We start from the raw sequence: 17,480 nt of genomic DNA on the forward strand, positions 1-17,480 counted from the left end.
TAATGTATTTGGAATTTTGAAAAAGTATCTTTTATCAAACTGAAGTAATCTAGTAAAGTATATGTAAAAGCCTGTGTTAGGAGATACACATCCATAAATAAAAGTCACAGGTAATATACGTATAGAAATAAATAAAACCATAGTCATAACATTAAACAGAAAGACCCAAACATCATAGGCACACAGTGTTCCTACAAAGAAACCAGTGTCACTGGCTTGGCAATCTATGTGTAAAATGACCAGAAAGGAAAAACTTTTCTACCCTCGGATATACTTTATTCTGGAAGGGAGTAACTTAAAAAAAAGTTAAATTTATGAGGTAGTAAAATGATGACACAAACAGCTCATGACAATGTGAAGTAGAAAAGGCAATTAGATACTTTAGCATCGGGTCAATAAATGAAAAATGTCTCGGATAACTTGCAAATGATACTTTACATTTGAAAAGGGACATGGTGCAAGACCAATGCTGATTGGTAATACTGCATTAATAATGAAATGATGGAGCTGATGAAAAAGCACTCATCAGGCTGTCTTGTCTCAGGCTTTTAAAAAGTTAATTATCTAAGCAAAATGAAGTGAACTGGAAGCACACCTTACAGAATTAGACATTTTAGTTACTTCATTTCCTGATTCTTCTTTTGGTACAACACAAAAGAAAGATTGGAACAGGATAGGGGGAAAAAATAAAACCTAAACTAAGTCTCTACCCAAAGCATATATTAACAATACCGTATTTATGACTCATAGGATCATTTCACTTTTGCAAGGTAGTTTTCTCACAATTGAACATCTGTTGAAAATTCCTTTCCTAATCTATTGCAATAAATTTACAAATGCTTCTCATTTCAAGAAAACCAAATGATTCACAATAAAATTAGTTAATCTTTTGAAAATCCTCATATCAAAAAGACAATTTCAATTGTTTTCTTATATATATGATTATTTCCAAATTTTAACTGTTTCTGTACACAATGGGCTAACACCAATAGTCGCTATACATACATGCAACTTTCTTACTTTGTATAATAGCTCATTTTTATGAGATTAAAGGCATTTAAAAATCATATTACAGTAAACTATGAAAACTAGCAAGGAACTTCTTTTATCTCAAAACAAATCAGATGTTCAAAAGAAACCTAAAATTGTAAGCGAAATAAGATATCATTCAATGTCATTTTTAATATTTCCTGACTACATACTAGTCATCAGTTTTGAGTCACAATATGTCTTTGCAAATGAAACAAGCTTTATTTTCAGCCTTACATACTATGTATCCATGGTCGGCTCATGTTTAATAATGTTAAGTATTCCTGGGTGGCTCAGTGGGTTAAGTATCTGACCTAAGTATTCTCAGGAAAGTTACTGGCTTTTGATCCCCCTTCAAAATAGTAATAATTTAAAAATTTATAAAGAAACTTTTTCTTTTACACCAGTTATTGTCCTCTGCCTAGAAGGCCTCTGCTCTACTTCTTGGTCTAGCTAATAGTGGGTTCTATTCTAAGCAGTCTGTCTCTTTCTGAGTGAGATGGGGTCAGGGGAATACCTTAGCCATCTTTGTATGCTGTGTCCTTAGTGCAGTTTTAGGCACATAATAGATATTCCATAAATGTTTGCCAAGCAAATAAATTAATTTTGTTTTTCATTTCCAAAAAGAAAGTATTCTCTTAAAAATTTGAATCATCATTTTGCTCTGGGCAGATAGAAATCATGTAAAAGTATTTCTAGTTTATCAAGCATTCTTTGTTCTCATGCTGTTGTAAATAACTTTTCAACTAGACTGCAAGCTCTGTGAGGGCAGTAGTATGTATGTTTCCCTCATATCTTCTCAGAATAAGTAATTAATATTTATTGACAGATAAACCAAGCCAAGTTTAGGTCTTTTTTAAATGAGTCTTTTGATATCAAATGTTAATATATATATATATATATATATATATATATATATATATATAACCAGTAGTTACGTCTACACGGTGTAAGGACAGTAAACTTTTAATTATCTGTATTTTTAAATTTTTCTACAATGACATTGTTTACATACATCATGTTTTTAAAATCACATCACATAAAATGAATAATAGAGTAAACATGGAATATCAAATACACCTTTTCATATTAACAAAACCTTCTGCACATAAAAATAGGGAGTCAAGTAAATTTTCATAAAAGAACTCTTAAGGCCACAAAGGTTACTCTACTACTTTCCTTTCATGTGTATTTCTGTCTCTTTTTTTTTTTTTTTTTAAAGATTTATTTATTTATTTGACAGAGAGAGATTACAAGTAGGCAGAGAGGCAGGCAGAGAGAAGGAGGAAGCAGGCTCCCTGCTGAGCAGAGAGCCCGATGCGGGACTCGATCCCAGGACCTTGAGATCATGACCTGAGCCGAAGGCAGCGGCTTAACCCACTGAGCCACCCAGGCGCCCATGTATTTCTGTCTCTTAATGCAAAAACCTAACAAATAATGCGTGAGGCAGAGATAGAGGAAAGGCAGAGAAACCAAACAATAGGGTTTTACAAGTACAGAAAACAATGAGAAAAGACATGGGAAAAGAGAAGAGAATCCTTTTGGCAGCTGAATGTGAAAAGATAAAACAAGTAAGTATAGGGCCTAGAAAGGTAGTTTTAAGACATTTAATTCACTAAGTAATCACATTTAATAAAATCTGTACATACAACAGAGAAAGTTGTGAAAGGATCTCTTCTAGAAAAAAATGAAAAAATTCAAGAATTCTATTTTAAAACTAAGTATGTATTACTCTGAACAGCAAAGAGTTTTCAGGGCAAGGAAATATAGGCTGAGTTTAGGACTGCAGTATAAAACATAATGCTTGAGAAAATTAGAACAGATTATGGAATTCTCCTAATACATTTTATAGCAGAAACATTTTAGGTACCTCCTCAGATTCTCTTGGTACCATCACGTCATGGACCCTAAGCTTCTCCACCTCTGCCTCCACTTCTTGGCCAACTGCTCCCCTTAGGCCTGATGAGTTTTGCTTGCCTAAGAAGGCCTGGCTCTTCCCCTGTGGTGGTCTCTGCATAAACAAGTAGGCCCTGAGTTCTGGACTCTCCTGCTGCTTCTGAATGTGGATGAAAAGTCAGTCCACAGACTACTGAGTTTGGCTTCAAGGCAGCTGCTAAAGGAGTGGATTGTTGTAACTTGGAATTGTGGTATTAGTTACCTCCCTGTGGGCAAAGTTTGATCGTGTAGAACAGGAGCTGACAGAGAGCCAGATGAATTCTCTCTTCTCTCCCTCCCAAAGTCTGTACAGTGGTGCAGTTTCTTTGTCCTCCCTGCCGGAATGACTTCAGGAGCAAAGGAGGTACACCTGCTGAGCACCCAACTATTTCACCGGCAGCTCCCTGTGCAGTCGTGCTGAGCAAGGAAAATGCATCATCCTTTCGCAGCTCCCAACCTTTCCTGAGTCACCTCCCTTTCTTCCCACTCTCACTGCCCATGGATTCCCTCTTTCAAATGAAGCACCAGCTCTTAATCTTTTTCTCGGGTTCTGTTTTTTTAGGAAACCCAAGAAAAGGAAACTTTTAATTGATTATTACCCTTTCCACAATTTACTTGCAACATGTACATGTCTTCAAATATGAATATGCATATGGATGATGCCTACATTTTTCTTTTACCATTTAAGGCATATTCCACATCTCCTTAGAGAAGCAGCTAATAGAGAAACATGATCATGTTTATTTTTAACACTATCACAACTGACACACTGGAATGTTATAATCTAGACTTCATAAAGGTTTTCATAAGAGAAAATACTGGCCAATATTGGGCCTTGAATTAGAAACCTTCCTCCTCTTCTTTTATCTAAATATCCGCTATTAAATAAAGCTGAATGACAGAGTTGAATAGATTTATATTTTCCAGATAATCTAAAGGAAAGCACCTAGAACAGTGCTGGACATGTAAAGCATTCAGTAAATTTTACTAAATATAAAGAAGGAGGGGCGAGGGAAGAAAAAAAGGAAAGGAGAAAAGGTAGAAGGGAAATCATTACCCAGATTCAACTAAGCTGGATTCTGATGTTAAGTGTCATTAATTGTTAGGTACCCCAGGACAGTTAACTTTTCTCTGTAAATGCTTCTACATTCCCATCTACTTATGTCACATAAAGTTTGTAAGAATTATATACTAACTAAAAGTGACCTCATTTCAAGGTATAATTACTGGTAACAGCCAACCTAGAAGCCCAGTGTTAACTTGGATCTATTACCAAAGCTGAAGTAGGAGATTATCTGTTGGTCTTTTAAAATCAGAGAACCAATGGACAGCTTCTGATCAGCATTTTCATACAATCTCAATAGAGCAATACACATTTAGTCTTTAGAGCACCCTATAATTTTCTATTGTTAAAAATGCATAAATTCAATATCCCTACCACACCCATAAAAATGCAAATTAATCTTCATAAATACATTGAAAGGACTACAGCAGCGTCCATCCCATACTCCATCTGATTATCTTGCAAAGTGATCAGAGAGCAGGTAGTTATAAACCATCGAAGGAAATCTAAGTACATATAAACACAGGAAAATTCAGTAAGTGGAGAATTTCATCTCCTACCATTTCTCAGGAAGCTATAGGAAGATGAGAAATTAATGTTAAAAGTAAGTATCTCTGAGTGCCTGGGTGGCTCAGTGGGTAAAAGCATCTGCTTTCGGCTCAGGTCATGATCCCAGGATCTTGCATCCGGCTCTCTGCTTGGCAGGGAGGCTTCTTCCCTTCCTCTCTCTCTGCCTGCCTCTCTGCCTACTTGTGATCTCTCTGTGTCAAATAAATAAATAAAATCTTAAAAAAAAAAAAAAAAGATTGTTGGGGGAAATTTCATAGTGATTCTCTATGTATTCATTATAAAGATTGAATAATGGACTTGTATTTTAAAATTTTTGCCTTTGAAGAACTGTGGACCAAAACAAAACTTACCTTCATTTTCACTTGTTCAATAAATTCAAAACATTCTGGAAAATAAGACAGGATATTGGTTTCAGGCAGATCCAATATAGAAATGTTCTTATATATAAAGTCACCAAGGAAAGCATTTTCAACTCCATATGCAACATTGAGAATATGAGTCACCTTAAAGAGAAAAAAAAAGATGATTTTTAAAAACTTAGCTATGAATTAATATTAGGCAAGAGAATGGGATGTTGAGATTTGTAACAAGGATAAACAATTTAAGTGTAAGTCACTTGAATAATATGTGCAGGAAGCCACCTCTGATACCTCCCTCACCAGAAGTGCTAATTCTCTGTATTCCCATAGCACCCTCTACCCACCCTAATTATAACTCTCCCCGCTTTGAGATTATTTGTTTCCCTGATGGCACTAGAAACTCCAAGAGGTTAGGGACCATGTTTGGTTTACTCACTGTTATAGAGGTAAGCACTGTGAGGGGCACCTGGGTGGCTCAGTGGGTTGAGCCTCTGCCTTTGGCTCAGGTCATGATTCCGGGGTCCTGGGATGGAGCCCTGCACTGGGCTCCCTGCTCGGCAGGGAGCCTGCTTCCCCCTCTCTCTCTGCCTGACTCTCTGCCTACTTGTGATCTCTCTCTGTCTCTGAGTCAAAAAAAAAAAAAAAAAAGTAAGCTCTGTGAGTGAGCAGTAACCTTAGCACAGAAAGCACCTAAAATATTTGTTGGGAAAATCAATGAATAGCCATATAAAAAACTTGAATAAGGGAAGTATATCAATAACACAATTCCCTTTCAGTAACTAAGTCCCAATTTCCCTTCACATTCATTAAAAATACGATGGTTCTCAAGAGTGGCCGCACCGGAAAACAATATGGAGGTTCCTCAAAAAGTTGAAAATAGAGCTACCCTAAGACCCAGCAATTGCACTATTGGGTATTTATCTGAAGGGGCGTGTGCACCTGAATGTTTATAGTAGCAATGTCCACAATAGCCAAACCATGGAAAGAACCTAGATGTCCATCAACATATGACTAGATAAGGAAGATACGGTATATACAGACAATGGAATACTATGCAGCCATCAAAAGAAATGAAATCTTGCCATTTGCAATGATGTGGATGGAACTAGAGGGTATTATGCTAAGCGAAATAAGTTAATCAGAGAAAGATAATTGTCATGTGATCTCTCTGATACGAGGAATTTGAGAGGCAGGGTGGGGAGTAGTGGGGGTAGGGAAGGAAAAAATGAAATAAGATGGGATCAGGAGGGAGACAAACCATAAGAGACTCTTAATCTCAAGAAACAAACTGAGGGTTGCTGAGGGGTGGGAGGGTAGGGATAGGGTGACTGGGTTTTGGACATTGGAGAGGATCTGTGCTATGGTGATTGCTGTGAAACCTGATGATTCACATACCTGCACCCCTGAGAAAAATAATACATTATATGTTAATTAAAAAAAAAAAAAAAAGAGTGGCTACACATTTGAATCACTCAGTGAGGTTTTAAAAGATGTCAATGCCATAGGGCCTCAAACCCAGAGCTTCCAGTGAATGAGTCTGGTTGAAAGGATGGTCATGAAAGATTTTCTTTCCAATGGTACACAAAAGCAAACTTCTACTCCATCTGTGCATTTGAGTTCCTTTCCTACAGCCTACCAAGCATATGGAAGGAGCCATGTGGAAAGTCAGTTAAAAGATTCCAAAAGTAAAATGGATCAGGAAAATAAGGCACTGTTTCTTGCATGCTTCACTGTTCTTATTCTCTCTCTCAACATGGGTGTTAGGTTTTGCCTGATCTCCATATTTTCATGTACTTCACACATATTTTAGACTATGTGTCCAGCTCTACCTCTCTTGCCCCTACTATTCTCATAGATATGATTCTGACAGTGCCATACTCCTCCCCCTAGTACAGCTGACTGCATTCAGGCAGACACCCAACTTAAACAAGACTAACCAAATTATTTGATCCCCAAACTTGATAGCTATAAGATAGCCACTTTCTTTTAAGTGCTCAAAGAAGCTGCAAATTTTCTGCTCCCAAATAATAATAGAGTAGATTTGCAGAGAGGGACCATGATGCCTGTGGGAGAGAAGCACCATCTTGCATGGCGTTCTATTCTCCAGTACAGCTACTTTCCACCCTCAGATTCCAGAGATCCCCCTAAAGCATTATACACGTTCTCTTTCCTTACTCGGGTTTCTGTGCTTCCCAACACAGGATTTAGGCCTTATGAAAACAGGCCATAGGCCATAGGCCATTTACTGCCTTGTGGAAGAAAAACAGAAAACATCTCATATGTCTACTCAAGAAAGACTCTTAAATAAGGAGACAGGAGAAACTAGAAAGAAAGGTAAAAATATTTTTAGAAGATAAAGTCTGAAATGTCCTTCTGTTTTCCCCAGTGAAGTCCTATCTATGTCAAGTCACTCACAGCCAGTATACTTCTGACCAGCATTATGATTCTGCCCTTATTATGTAACAGCTTCCAATGTTTTGCATTATCGATGTGTTGGCCTTGTCTTTACAATTGTATTGTACATTCCCCAAAAACCAGGAATGAGGAATTTTATATATGGATGTATTCATGTGCATATATATATGCACAAGCGCAAACACATACACCTCTCACTATCTATAGATCTTCACAGGATTATGGAGAAAAACAAATGACAATCTTGGGAAAACCTGCTGAAAAGTAAAAGTGCTTTACAAATATTGTGGATTACCAATGCCTGGGGAGTTTGGGAAACTGCTGGGAAATGCAGTTTACATGTGTATTGATTAGTTCTGATTAAAAAGAATGGTACTGGGTCACAGTGGTGGCGGTAATAGGCATCCAGTCTAAAACCCTTTCTAAGCATACTTCCAAAATGTAGTTATGGAGGTCCTAACAATGATTGCTCTTGGGAAGCCTTCTGCAACAGGGATAGTAGTAGCCCCTTATCGAGAACCTAGTATGTGCCAGGATATAAGTTATCACACTTAATCCTCACATTTAGGCATTCTTATTTCCAATTTTAATAAATCTTGTATTTTGAAAATGGTTAAAAAATCAGAACATTATAAAAAAGAAACATAAAGAAATCTTGCTCTCACCATGTCCCTATCTACTCCATTATCTCCCACCTTAATGGTAACCACCTTTTTGGTTTTTTGTATATCTTTTAGAGCATCTTTAGACAAATAATTTATTCCCTTTCTGACACAAAGGCAACACCTTGGGTTCCCCTCTCTCTTAAATTTATCCTGGAGATTTTTTCATATCAGTATTTACAGACCCTTCTCCTGATGTTCTTTTATATAACTATACTGTATTCTAAGTACACCAAGTACACTAAGTACACTATTGTTTATTTAAACAGTTCACTATCAATGAACAAGTAGGTTATTTCCAATGATTTGCTATTATGAACAATGCAGCAATAAGTAACTTGGAACATTTTATGTTATACTCAACCTTCCATCTTTCACAGTGCTTTATAGGGCACACACCAGGCACTTGGATACCTTACCAATAAAACAACTACTATTACTATACCCAAACATTAAAATAAAATTCCTATTGAAATTTCTGAAATGATCCTCCGCAAGAGAATTTCTATTAATTATAGCACTTTACGTAAGTTCTAGAATAACCCTTCGAAATGTGCCATCCATTTAAGTGAATAATCTAGTTTTGCCAAATCACTAAATTTTTCAATAAACCCTCTACTTAGCTGCTCAGTTTACCTTTGCTTCTTTTAGGCCTCTAACAGGGCCACATGTACAGAGACAGAGGGGTCTTTTATTTAATTTTTAAAATCATTATTTATTTATTTGTTTGACAGAGAGATAGATAGCACAAGCAGACAGAGCAGCAAACAGAGGGAAATGGAGAACCAGGCTTTCTGCTGAGCAGGGAGCCCAACATGGGGCTCAATTCCAGGACTTCGGGATCACAGCCTGAGCTGAAGGCAGCCACTTAACCAAGTGAGCCAACAGAGGGAATCAACCAACAGGCGCCCTCAGAGGGATCTTTTAAACAGCTGCTTGATTCACATCACCTGGGTGAAAGCAAATTTGAATTGGTGTACCCTAAGAGGGGATAGATCATGAAACACTTGCCAATGAATGAATTTATCAGTTTTTTAATTTTTCATTTTTTCCTTGAGAAATATTAACTTACTAAACAAGACTTTGAAACTTATTCTACTTATGTTAATCCATCTAAGATGGATTCTATTAGGAGATACAGTAATTCTCATAACCGTATGCAATTCCAGGCCATTATCTCTACTGTCAGGCAGTTATAACGGTTACTGCAACTGCCCCCTAACTTAGTTTCTCCACACTAGTTTGTGCAACACTCCAATTTATTTTCCACAATGCCTCTGACAAGAACCTTTCAAATTGCAAATTTGATCCTATTACTCCCCTGGGTAAAGAATTTCAAAGACTTCTGGAAAAGTCCAAAGCGTTTACTCTGGTTTACATGGACTTTAATGATCTTACTCTTGCTTACATGTCTGGCCTTGTTTCTTGGTCTCCTTCTTTCTCACTCTCTAATTCCTGGGTTACTGAAATTTTCTTTTTTTTTGTAATTTTTTTTTTTAAGATTTTATTTATTTGACAGAAAGAGAGCGAGATAGGGAGAGAGGCAACACAAGCAGGGGGGTGAGAGAGAGAGGAAGGCTTCCCGCTGAGCAGGGAGCCTGATATGGGGCTCGATCCCAGGACCCTAGGATCATGACCTGAGCCAAAGGCAGACGCTTAACGACTGAGCCACCCAGGTGCCCCTGAACTTTTTTTTTTTCCATCTCTGAAAGCACTGACCTTTCTCTTCTGGGCCTCCAAACAAAGCATTTCTCCTAACTGAACACTTTTCTGTCTGCTCCCTCCCCATGCCGTTCTGAGCAAACTTCAGTTATCATTCCCTCCAGGAAGATTTCCCTGATCTTACAATCCCCAACCCAACCCAAACAAACATGGACAAAGAGCATCATCTCATATGCTCTGCAACAGCACCTGCATTTCCCCATCAAAGCACAAAATACACTGGACTAAAGCTGCTTATCCGTCTTTCTTCCCTCTATGCCTCTCAAATCATAAGCTTCACGTGACTAAAAACCTCTTGCATTCTACAAATCACAGCAACTCCATGATGCTGAAATACTGTTTGACAATTTTTTAGTAAATTCTGAAATAAGTAATAAATCACATAGTTGAGGGTAGGAAAAGATAGCATTGGGGAAGAAGTGATTATGTGAGTTGGGACTCGGGCATGGGTAGGTCTTGGACAAGAAAAGAAGAGGAAAGTCTATCCTACACAAAGGAACTACACAAACAGAGTTAAGAAAACATGCTTCGAAATCTGGTTCATAAGAATACATGAAGGGAGGGCACCTGGGTGGCTCAGTTGGTTGGACGACTGCCTTTAGCTCAGGTCATGATCCTGGAGTCCCGGGATCGAGTCCCACATCAGGCTCCCAGCTCCATGGGGAGTCTGCTTCTCCCTCTGACCTCCTCGCTCATGTTCTCTCTCACTGTCTCTCTCTCAAATAAATAAATAAATAATCTTTAAAAAAAAAAAAAAAAAAAGAATACATGAAGGGAGACAGAGAGAATATAAAATTGGAAAGACAGATTATAAATCCACACATTTTAATTAGGTACAATAATTGTTGCAACTTTATTAAAATGACAGCCAAAAATGTTATCAATTAAACTCTGAAGTGGGGGCCCCTGGGTGGTGCAGTCGATGAAGCATCCAACTCCTGAGTTTTAGCTCAGGTCACAATCTCAGGGTCGTGAGATCAAGCCCCACATCAAACTCAGTGAGTAGTCTACCGAAGTTTCTCTCCCTCTCCCTCTGCCCCTCCCTGTGCTCTCTCTCTCTAAAACTAAATAAATAAATCTAAAAAAACCCCAAGTCTGATATGGACTAATAGTTTCCTAAATAAATGTAAAAATTAAAATACTTCCTATCCATTGTGCCAGATCTGAAGCATTTTTTTTTTACCTTGTACTTTTTCAGGGTATCCAGGTCATGAGCAGCATCTTGTGACCCTATAAGAAATAAATCATATCATCTTGAACATAAAATAATCATTCTAACTTTTTAAACTAATTTTTGCAGCAATTCTATTAGTTATTTATTTTAAAAATGCAACTTGGAAGGACCTCAATCCAACCTCTAAAAGGCAATTTAGAAATATTCACTCAAAAATGTTCATCTTGTGGGGCACCTGGATGGCTCAGTTAGTTAAGTGTCTGCCTTCATCTCAGGTAATGATCCTGGGATCCTGGGATAGAACCCCACATCATCAAGCTTCTTGTTCAGCGGGGAGCCTGCTTCTCCCTCTCACTCTGCCACTCCTCCTGCTTGTGACTGATCTCTCTCTGTGTGAAATAAATAAAATCTTAAAAAAAAAAAAAAAGAAGAAGAAATAAAAAATGAGGATGCACAGGCACCTGGCTGGCTCAGTGGGTAGAGCATGTTACTCTTGATCTGAGTCATGGGTTTAAGCCCCACATTGGGGGTAGAGTTTACTTAAAAACAAACAAACAAACAAACAAACAAAAAACAAGGAAAATGCAGAAGAGTATCTATGGCATGGAAATACATTCTCAATATATTAGGTGGTGATACCATTAGGTTACAAAATCTATTTTTATAAAAACAAACAATATGTAAATGCCTAAAAATGGACAGGAAGTATAGAACAACATAGAACAAATGTTTACAGTGGGATTACAGGTGATTTTTTTCTGTATGTTAATTTGTATTTTTTTACAATAAATATTTCTTTCTTTTGTGACTTAAAAAAGGATATTTAAAAAGCCATCCACAAAAAAACTTAATGCCCTTTGGTTTGGGAATACCCAATAGCTTAAAGCAAACACTGTTGGTCTATGAATTCTAGCCACATTCCATGTACCAATAGGGCTACCCCCTTTTACCATTTCTTCCTGTCAAAGTTGGCTCTCCAGATCTACCAAACCTGGAAAAGGACTCTAACTAATAAGCAAGTCCAAATAGGAGATAACCAGTTAAAGTGAGTTAAACAATTTGAAACTGAAAAAATTGGACATTTACTATTTAAAGATTTTAAGAATTTCTTTCCTAAGTTAGGATCCATTCCTACGCACAATATTTTTCTTACCTTACCGAAGGAATCTGCCAGCTTCTATTAAGTGATTTTAGGTAGTTGAAAAGCCAGTAATCTCCTTGTAACCTGAAACTCAGTTTCCTTACTGAGCCTACATTTAACTTTATTCCTAAATGTTAGCCTATGAAAATATTAACATCTGTTAAAAGCTGGATGCTGAATACATAGCTGTTTGTCATATTATTGTCTTTAACTGTCTATACCTTTGAAATACTTCATAATTAAAAAATAATTTTGGGGGGCGCCTGGGTGGCTCAGTGGGTTAAGCCTCTGCCTGCGGCTCAGGTCATGATCTCAGGGTCCTGGGATCGAGCCCCGTCAGGCTCTCTGCACAGGGGTGGGGGGGGGGGTACTGCTTCCCCCTCTCTCTCTCTCTGCCTCTCTGCCTAATTGTGATCTCTGTCAAATAAATAAATAAAAATATTTTAAATAAAAAATTTTAAAAAATAATTTTTCAATTTTATATAGGAAGTTCTAACCATCTCCAGGGGGAAAATGGCTTCAAATAAATTAAATGTAAATAATCTCTTAAATAACAATTAATTCTACTCTGCCTGTCTCTTTAAAGAGAAAAAAAAAAAAAGGAAGCATGCATGAATGAAATTCTTTAACACTAGATTGCCATTATTATATTTATCACAGCTGGATACTTTGATCATTTCCATTAAACACACACCCCAAACACAACAGGTTGATTACATTTCAGAATTGGCTGCTACATTTTGAAACTCACTTCCAGAATATGAACTCTATTGAAACAGAATTAGTATCCTTGAGGCCAAATAAATGCAACTTGTATGCTCTGCCTTTTCAAACAATAAGAAAATTATGAGTGTTAATAGGTGGGGAAACAATTTTAGTCAGCATAAATGGATTTCAGGTCATTGGTTTGTATGTTACATTTATTACTTGGTAGTATTACAGTTCAAGTTAATTCTCTCTAAATTCTAGATATAAACATCAGCTTTTCTCCAATTTTAAGTGACTGGTTTGTGTTAGAGTCCTGTGTTAAAGTTTTATTGGAAAGACACATTAAAAAATAAATACTATAAATCATATATCATGACAATTGTTTTTTGTTATTTTTGTTTTTTGTTTTTTAAAAGATTTTATTTATTTATTTAACAGAGGGAACACAAGCACAAGCAGGGGGAACAGCAGAGGGAGAGGGAGAAGCAGGCTCCCCACACAGCAGGGAGCCTGATGTGGGGCTCAATCCCAGGACCCAGGGATCATGACCTGTGCCAAAGGCAGATGCTTAATCAACTAAGCCATTCAGGTGTCCTGACAATGTGTTATTTTTGTGTGTGTTCCTTTTTTTCCTGAAAAAGTAAAATGTTATTCTTTTATAAACTACCTTGAGATTGAAAAATAAGTATCAATTTTAAGAATTTTACTGTTTTAACAGTGCTACATTAATCATAATTGTGTTAAAACTCATAAAACTAAATACCAAGTACTTTACTGTATGAATAGTTTTGAAAATAATTAAAAAGTTGATGTATAAGGAAATAACTAAACAAAGAGGGCTAATAATAACAATTTACAGGGTTGTTTTTTTTTTTACATTGATACTTCAAGCCACTAATATTCATTATTTGGCCAAGGATTCTTATGGAAATATAAAGAGGTATTTATAGTATTTTGCCGTCATAATATACATATCATCTGTTTCTGTTTAAGAGATTCTTTTTATGGGGGCACCTGGGTGGCTCAGTCGGTTAAGCCTCTGCCTTCAGCTCAGGTCATGATCCCAGAGTCCTGGGATCGAGCCCCACATCAGACTCCCTGCTCAGTGGAGAGCCTGCTTCTCCTTCTCCCTCTGCCTGCCAGCTCTGTCTACTTGTGCTATCTCTCTGTCAAATAAATAAAATTTTTTTTTAAAGATTTTATTTATTTATTTGACAGAGATCACAAGTAGGCAGAGAGGCAGACAGAGAGAGAGGAGGAAGCAGGCTCCCTGCTGAGCAGAGAGCCCCATGCGGGACTCGATCCCAGGACCCTGAGATCATGACCTGAGCCGAAGGCAGTGGCTTAACCCACTGAGCCACCCAGGCACCCAATAAAATATTTTTTTAAAAAAGAGATTCTTTTTATGAAAGTACTAATTATTGTATAAATTCTGATATAGTATGTCTTAATTTATAAATCACTATTTTCTTTCTTTTTTTTTTATAAATCACTATTGCCATCATCACAAAAACAAACCATTATTGCAATGGAAAAGAAATGATATCCAAAAGAGAAATGTTTTATTTGAGAAAATTTGTAGGAGTGAGCATTCATAAATGAATAAACACAGGAGCATAAATTACTATAAGGATAAAGTAAAAGAATATTTGCGGAAGAACTGCACAAAATAAAAGAGCTAAACAAATTTAATTTATTATCACCTCCCAAGAATACGGGGCTTCCTAGATATCAAAAATTCTCCATACCCTTATAAAAGATTCTAAGATTTTCACTTAGAATTGAAGAGAGGACCTCAAATATCACCAGTTGGGACTTCTTAACAGAATATATATATGACAAATAATACATGTACCTTTCAACTACCCAAGAGAAATGAAATTTTCTACTTTTACAAAAGTAAGTTGGTTTTAAGAAAAGTCCTAGTTATTTTGTTGTAGAAATATAATCTTAAAAGCCTAGGACAAAAATGCTACAATCTTTTTGTCAACTTGTTGGATAGTTCAAGGGCCTAGATAAGATTTTTGAAATGCAGAAGCTGGTCTGAATTTATGAGATAACTGAAAAAGGTTAGTTTTACAGCTTCACTTTCTTTATTCCCTGCAGAAAACAAAAATTAATTTTATATAGTCCTAGGTGGAAGTTGTGCTGCTTTGAAGAAATAAAGGAAGCTCTTTGAAGTAACCTAGAAACAATCCCCCCATCTCCAGAGAGAAACTCAGTCTGGTCAGAAAAAACCCCTGCATCATTCATGTGGAACAACTTAAGATGTAATCATTCATGAGTCCCTCAAGAATAAGGCACTTGTAACTAGGCAGAAAAGGGTCCATCTACCTCTCACAGGAAAGGAGGGTGTACCTAATAAATATCCCATTTCCTGGTCCAGAGAGGAGACCATATAAGGTCTAGTTTCAGAAATCTCTCCCAGAACTCTCCCAGGATTCTGGGAAGGGTTCCAATACCAATATGAGAATACTACCTTGATCAACTCACTTTGGATTAAGTCTAGATTAAAAAATCATAAACAGGGTGCCTGGGTGGCTCAGTGGGTTAAGCCGCTGCCTTCGGCTCAGGTCATGATCTCAGGGTCCTGGGATCGAGTCCCGCATCGGGCTCTCTGCTCGGCAGGGAGCCTGCTTCCTCCTCTCTCTCTCTCTGTCTGCCTCTCTGCCTACTTGTGATCTCTCTCTGTCAAGTAAATAAATTTTAAAAATCTTTAAAAAAAAATCATAAACAAAGTTCATGAGAGTGAAACAGTATTTTAAAATTCTACAATAGAATTTTAAATCATTATTACTACAATGGAAGCCATATAACTGAAAAATGTGCCTGGGCATATTTTCTTTCCTAGAAATGGTGTGCAAGTCCTGGATGAAACTATAGACTAATGAAATGATCCCTTGATTTTCATGGGGCTTCAGAAACTTGTTGGAAATATTTACTTAAAATGAAAGATATCTCATGTAGCAATTCATGTAATACATAATACAATAAAAACTCATATGTATACTTGCAATTAATTTGTTTCAGAAACTTTTCACAACCTCAGGATAAACCTAAGAGAGAAAGACACCTTTACTTTAGTTTTACAGGTGGTTTCTTGGAGGACCAGAAAGAACAAATGACTTGTGCTAGTTTATTTACCAAGAGGTAGAGCAGCACTGAAAACCTGGACTCCCTGAGGAAGTCTAAACGACAATGCAGAGCAGGAGTGGATCAGACTTGAGCTTGATGTCCATCCAGCTCTGTTATTTACTAGGTGTGTTACCTTGTGCAAATTATTTGACTATTGTTAAATTCAGGTCCCATCTGTGAAATGGAGCTGATAATCCCTACTTCCGAGAGTTTTTTTAAAAGATGCTACTGTGCACTTCACAACAGGACCTGGCTATTTCTGACTCCCAGTTCAGTGTTCTTTCTACTCAAGAATGGCTTGACTGCATAAATACTGGCAAATCATTAATCTTTCCAAGTCTTAATTTCTCTATTCACAAATGAAAAATAATTCAAATCCTCTTGAACACACTAATTTTTTTTTTAAAGAATGCCATGCCACATTCTTGCCAAGCTAACAAGTTTGAGCTTTTCATAACTGTTTCATTTACTATTTGCCAACCGTGCTTTATGTAGGGAAGCAATATTCTTCCTAATACAAGAAATTCACTATCAAACTATCAAATTCATAGCTATGAAATGAAAACACAATTTCTCCTTAACACTCCAAAAACAGGTACTTCGATAGAGGTGGCTATAGGAGGCATGCATTCCATGATTTGTAACAGCAGAGGCAGCAAACAAACATTCCGCAATTTCAAGTACTAACTTTTCTATACCCTTAACCCTTACTATTTGCAGTTTTGCCTAATAAAAGCATTCTTTCTAATTTGATGATTTTAAAGGCTATATCCATTTATAATCCAAGAACATACAACATTAACATGCCATCCTCCAGAGACGAAAACAAAACAAAACAAAAGGATAAGTTCTAAAATCCATATGCCAGGTGCCATGTGGTACTAGAATCCATGCTTCTTATGGATATATTGTGGGGCAGAAACTTCACCAGCCAGCTAATGGAAGTTCCCAATCTAAAAAAGGAAACATTTCAGCTTTTCAGCAGAATAGCTGATAGAACAGAATATTACACATTTGGGGGAAAAACAAAAAACAAAACAAAAAACCGATAAAGTAATGTCGCTAAAAGGAATCAATGAGTTAATGCCAAATCGATATACTCACCCAGGAGCAACCATGGCTTAATAACACCAATATGCAGGTCCAAGCTAAGATCCTGCACAAAACCACAACTACCCCCACTGCTCGGCTCTACTTCTTCCACAACATGAATTCTGGCATCTTTCCATGTTTCTATAATTTTCTTTCCAGTGAGCGTTGTCACCCTGGTACATTGCTTCCTGAGATTATCCCGGGAGAACGCTTTAATTTCCTGGTTAAGGGAGTGCATTACATGAGCAGTGGCTAAGAACAAAATACAAGCAAATCCAGCCAAGACTGGAAAAGGCCGGAACCTCTTGTCCCTTCACCATCAGATTAAAAAAAAAAAAAAAAAAAAATAGAGCCTCAGGTGTTCAATCCCCTCCCAGGGATCGCGGCCGCACAGCGGAGACCAAGACTTCCAGGTCCGCTTCGCTTCAGCACGACCGAGTAAGGCGAAGTTTAATTGGCCATTGAGAAACGAGCC

At 37.1% G+C, this 17,480-nt stretch overlaps 1 protein-coding gene across 1 annotated transcript in view; it reads right to left on the bottom strand.

The window, feature by feature from the left end:
- Nucleotides 1-17,449, bottom strand: part of DUSP19 (dual specificity phosphatase 19) — a 24,141-nt gene extending 6,692 nt beyond the window's left edge. The window contains exons 1-3 of the mRNA XM_082690202.1: nt 17,018-17,449; nt 10,939-10,985; nt 4,948-5,100 (exon numbers count right to left, since the gene is read on the bottom strand). Of these exons, the coding sequence (XP_082546328.1) occupies nt 4,948-5,100; nt 10,939-10,985; nt 17,018-17,243 (426 nt within the window). The 5' untranslated portion in view covers nt 17,244-17,449. The remainder of the gene's footprint in view (nt 1-4,947; nt 5,101-10,938; nt 10,986-17,017) is intronic.
- Between the last annotated feature and the right edge of the window lie 31 nt (nt 17,450-17,480).

The sequence above is a fragment of the Mustela nivalis genome (assembly GCF_964662115.1).
Source record: "Mustela nivalis genome assembly, chromosome: 11".
Lineage (NCBI taxonomy): Eukaryota > Metazoa > Chordata > Mammalia > Carnivora > Mustelidae > Mustela > Mustela nivalis.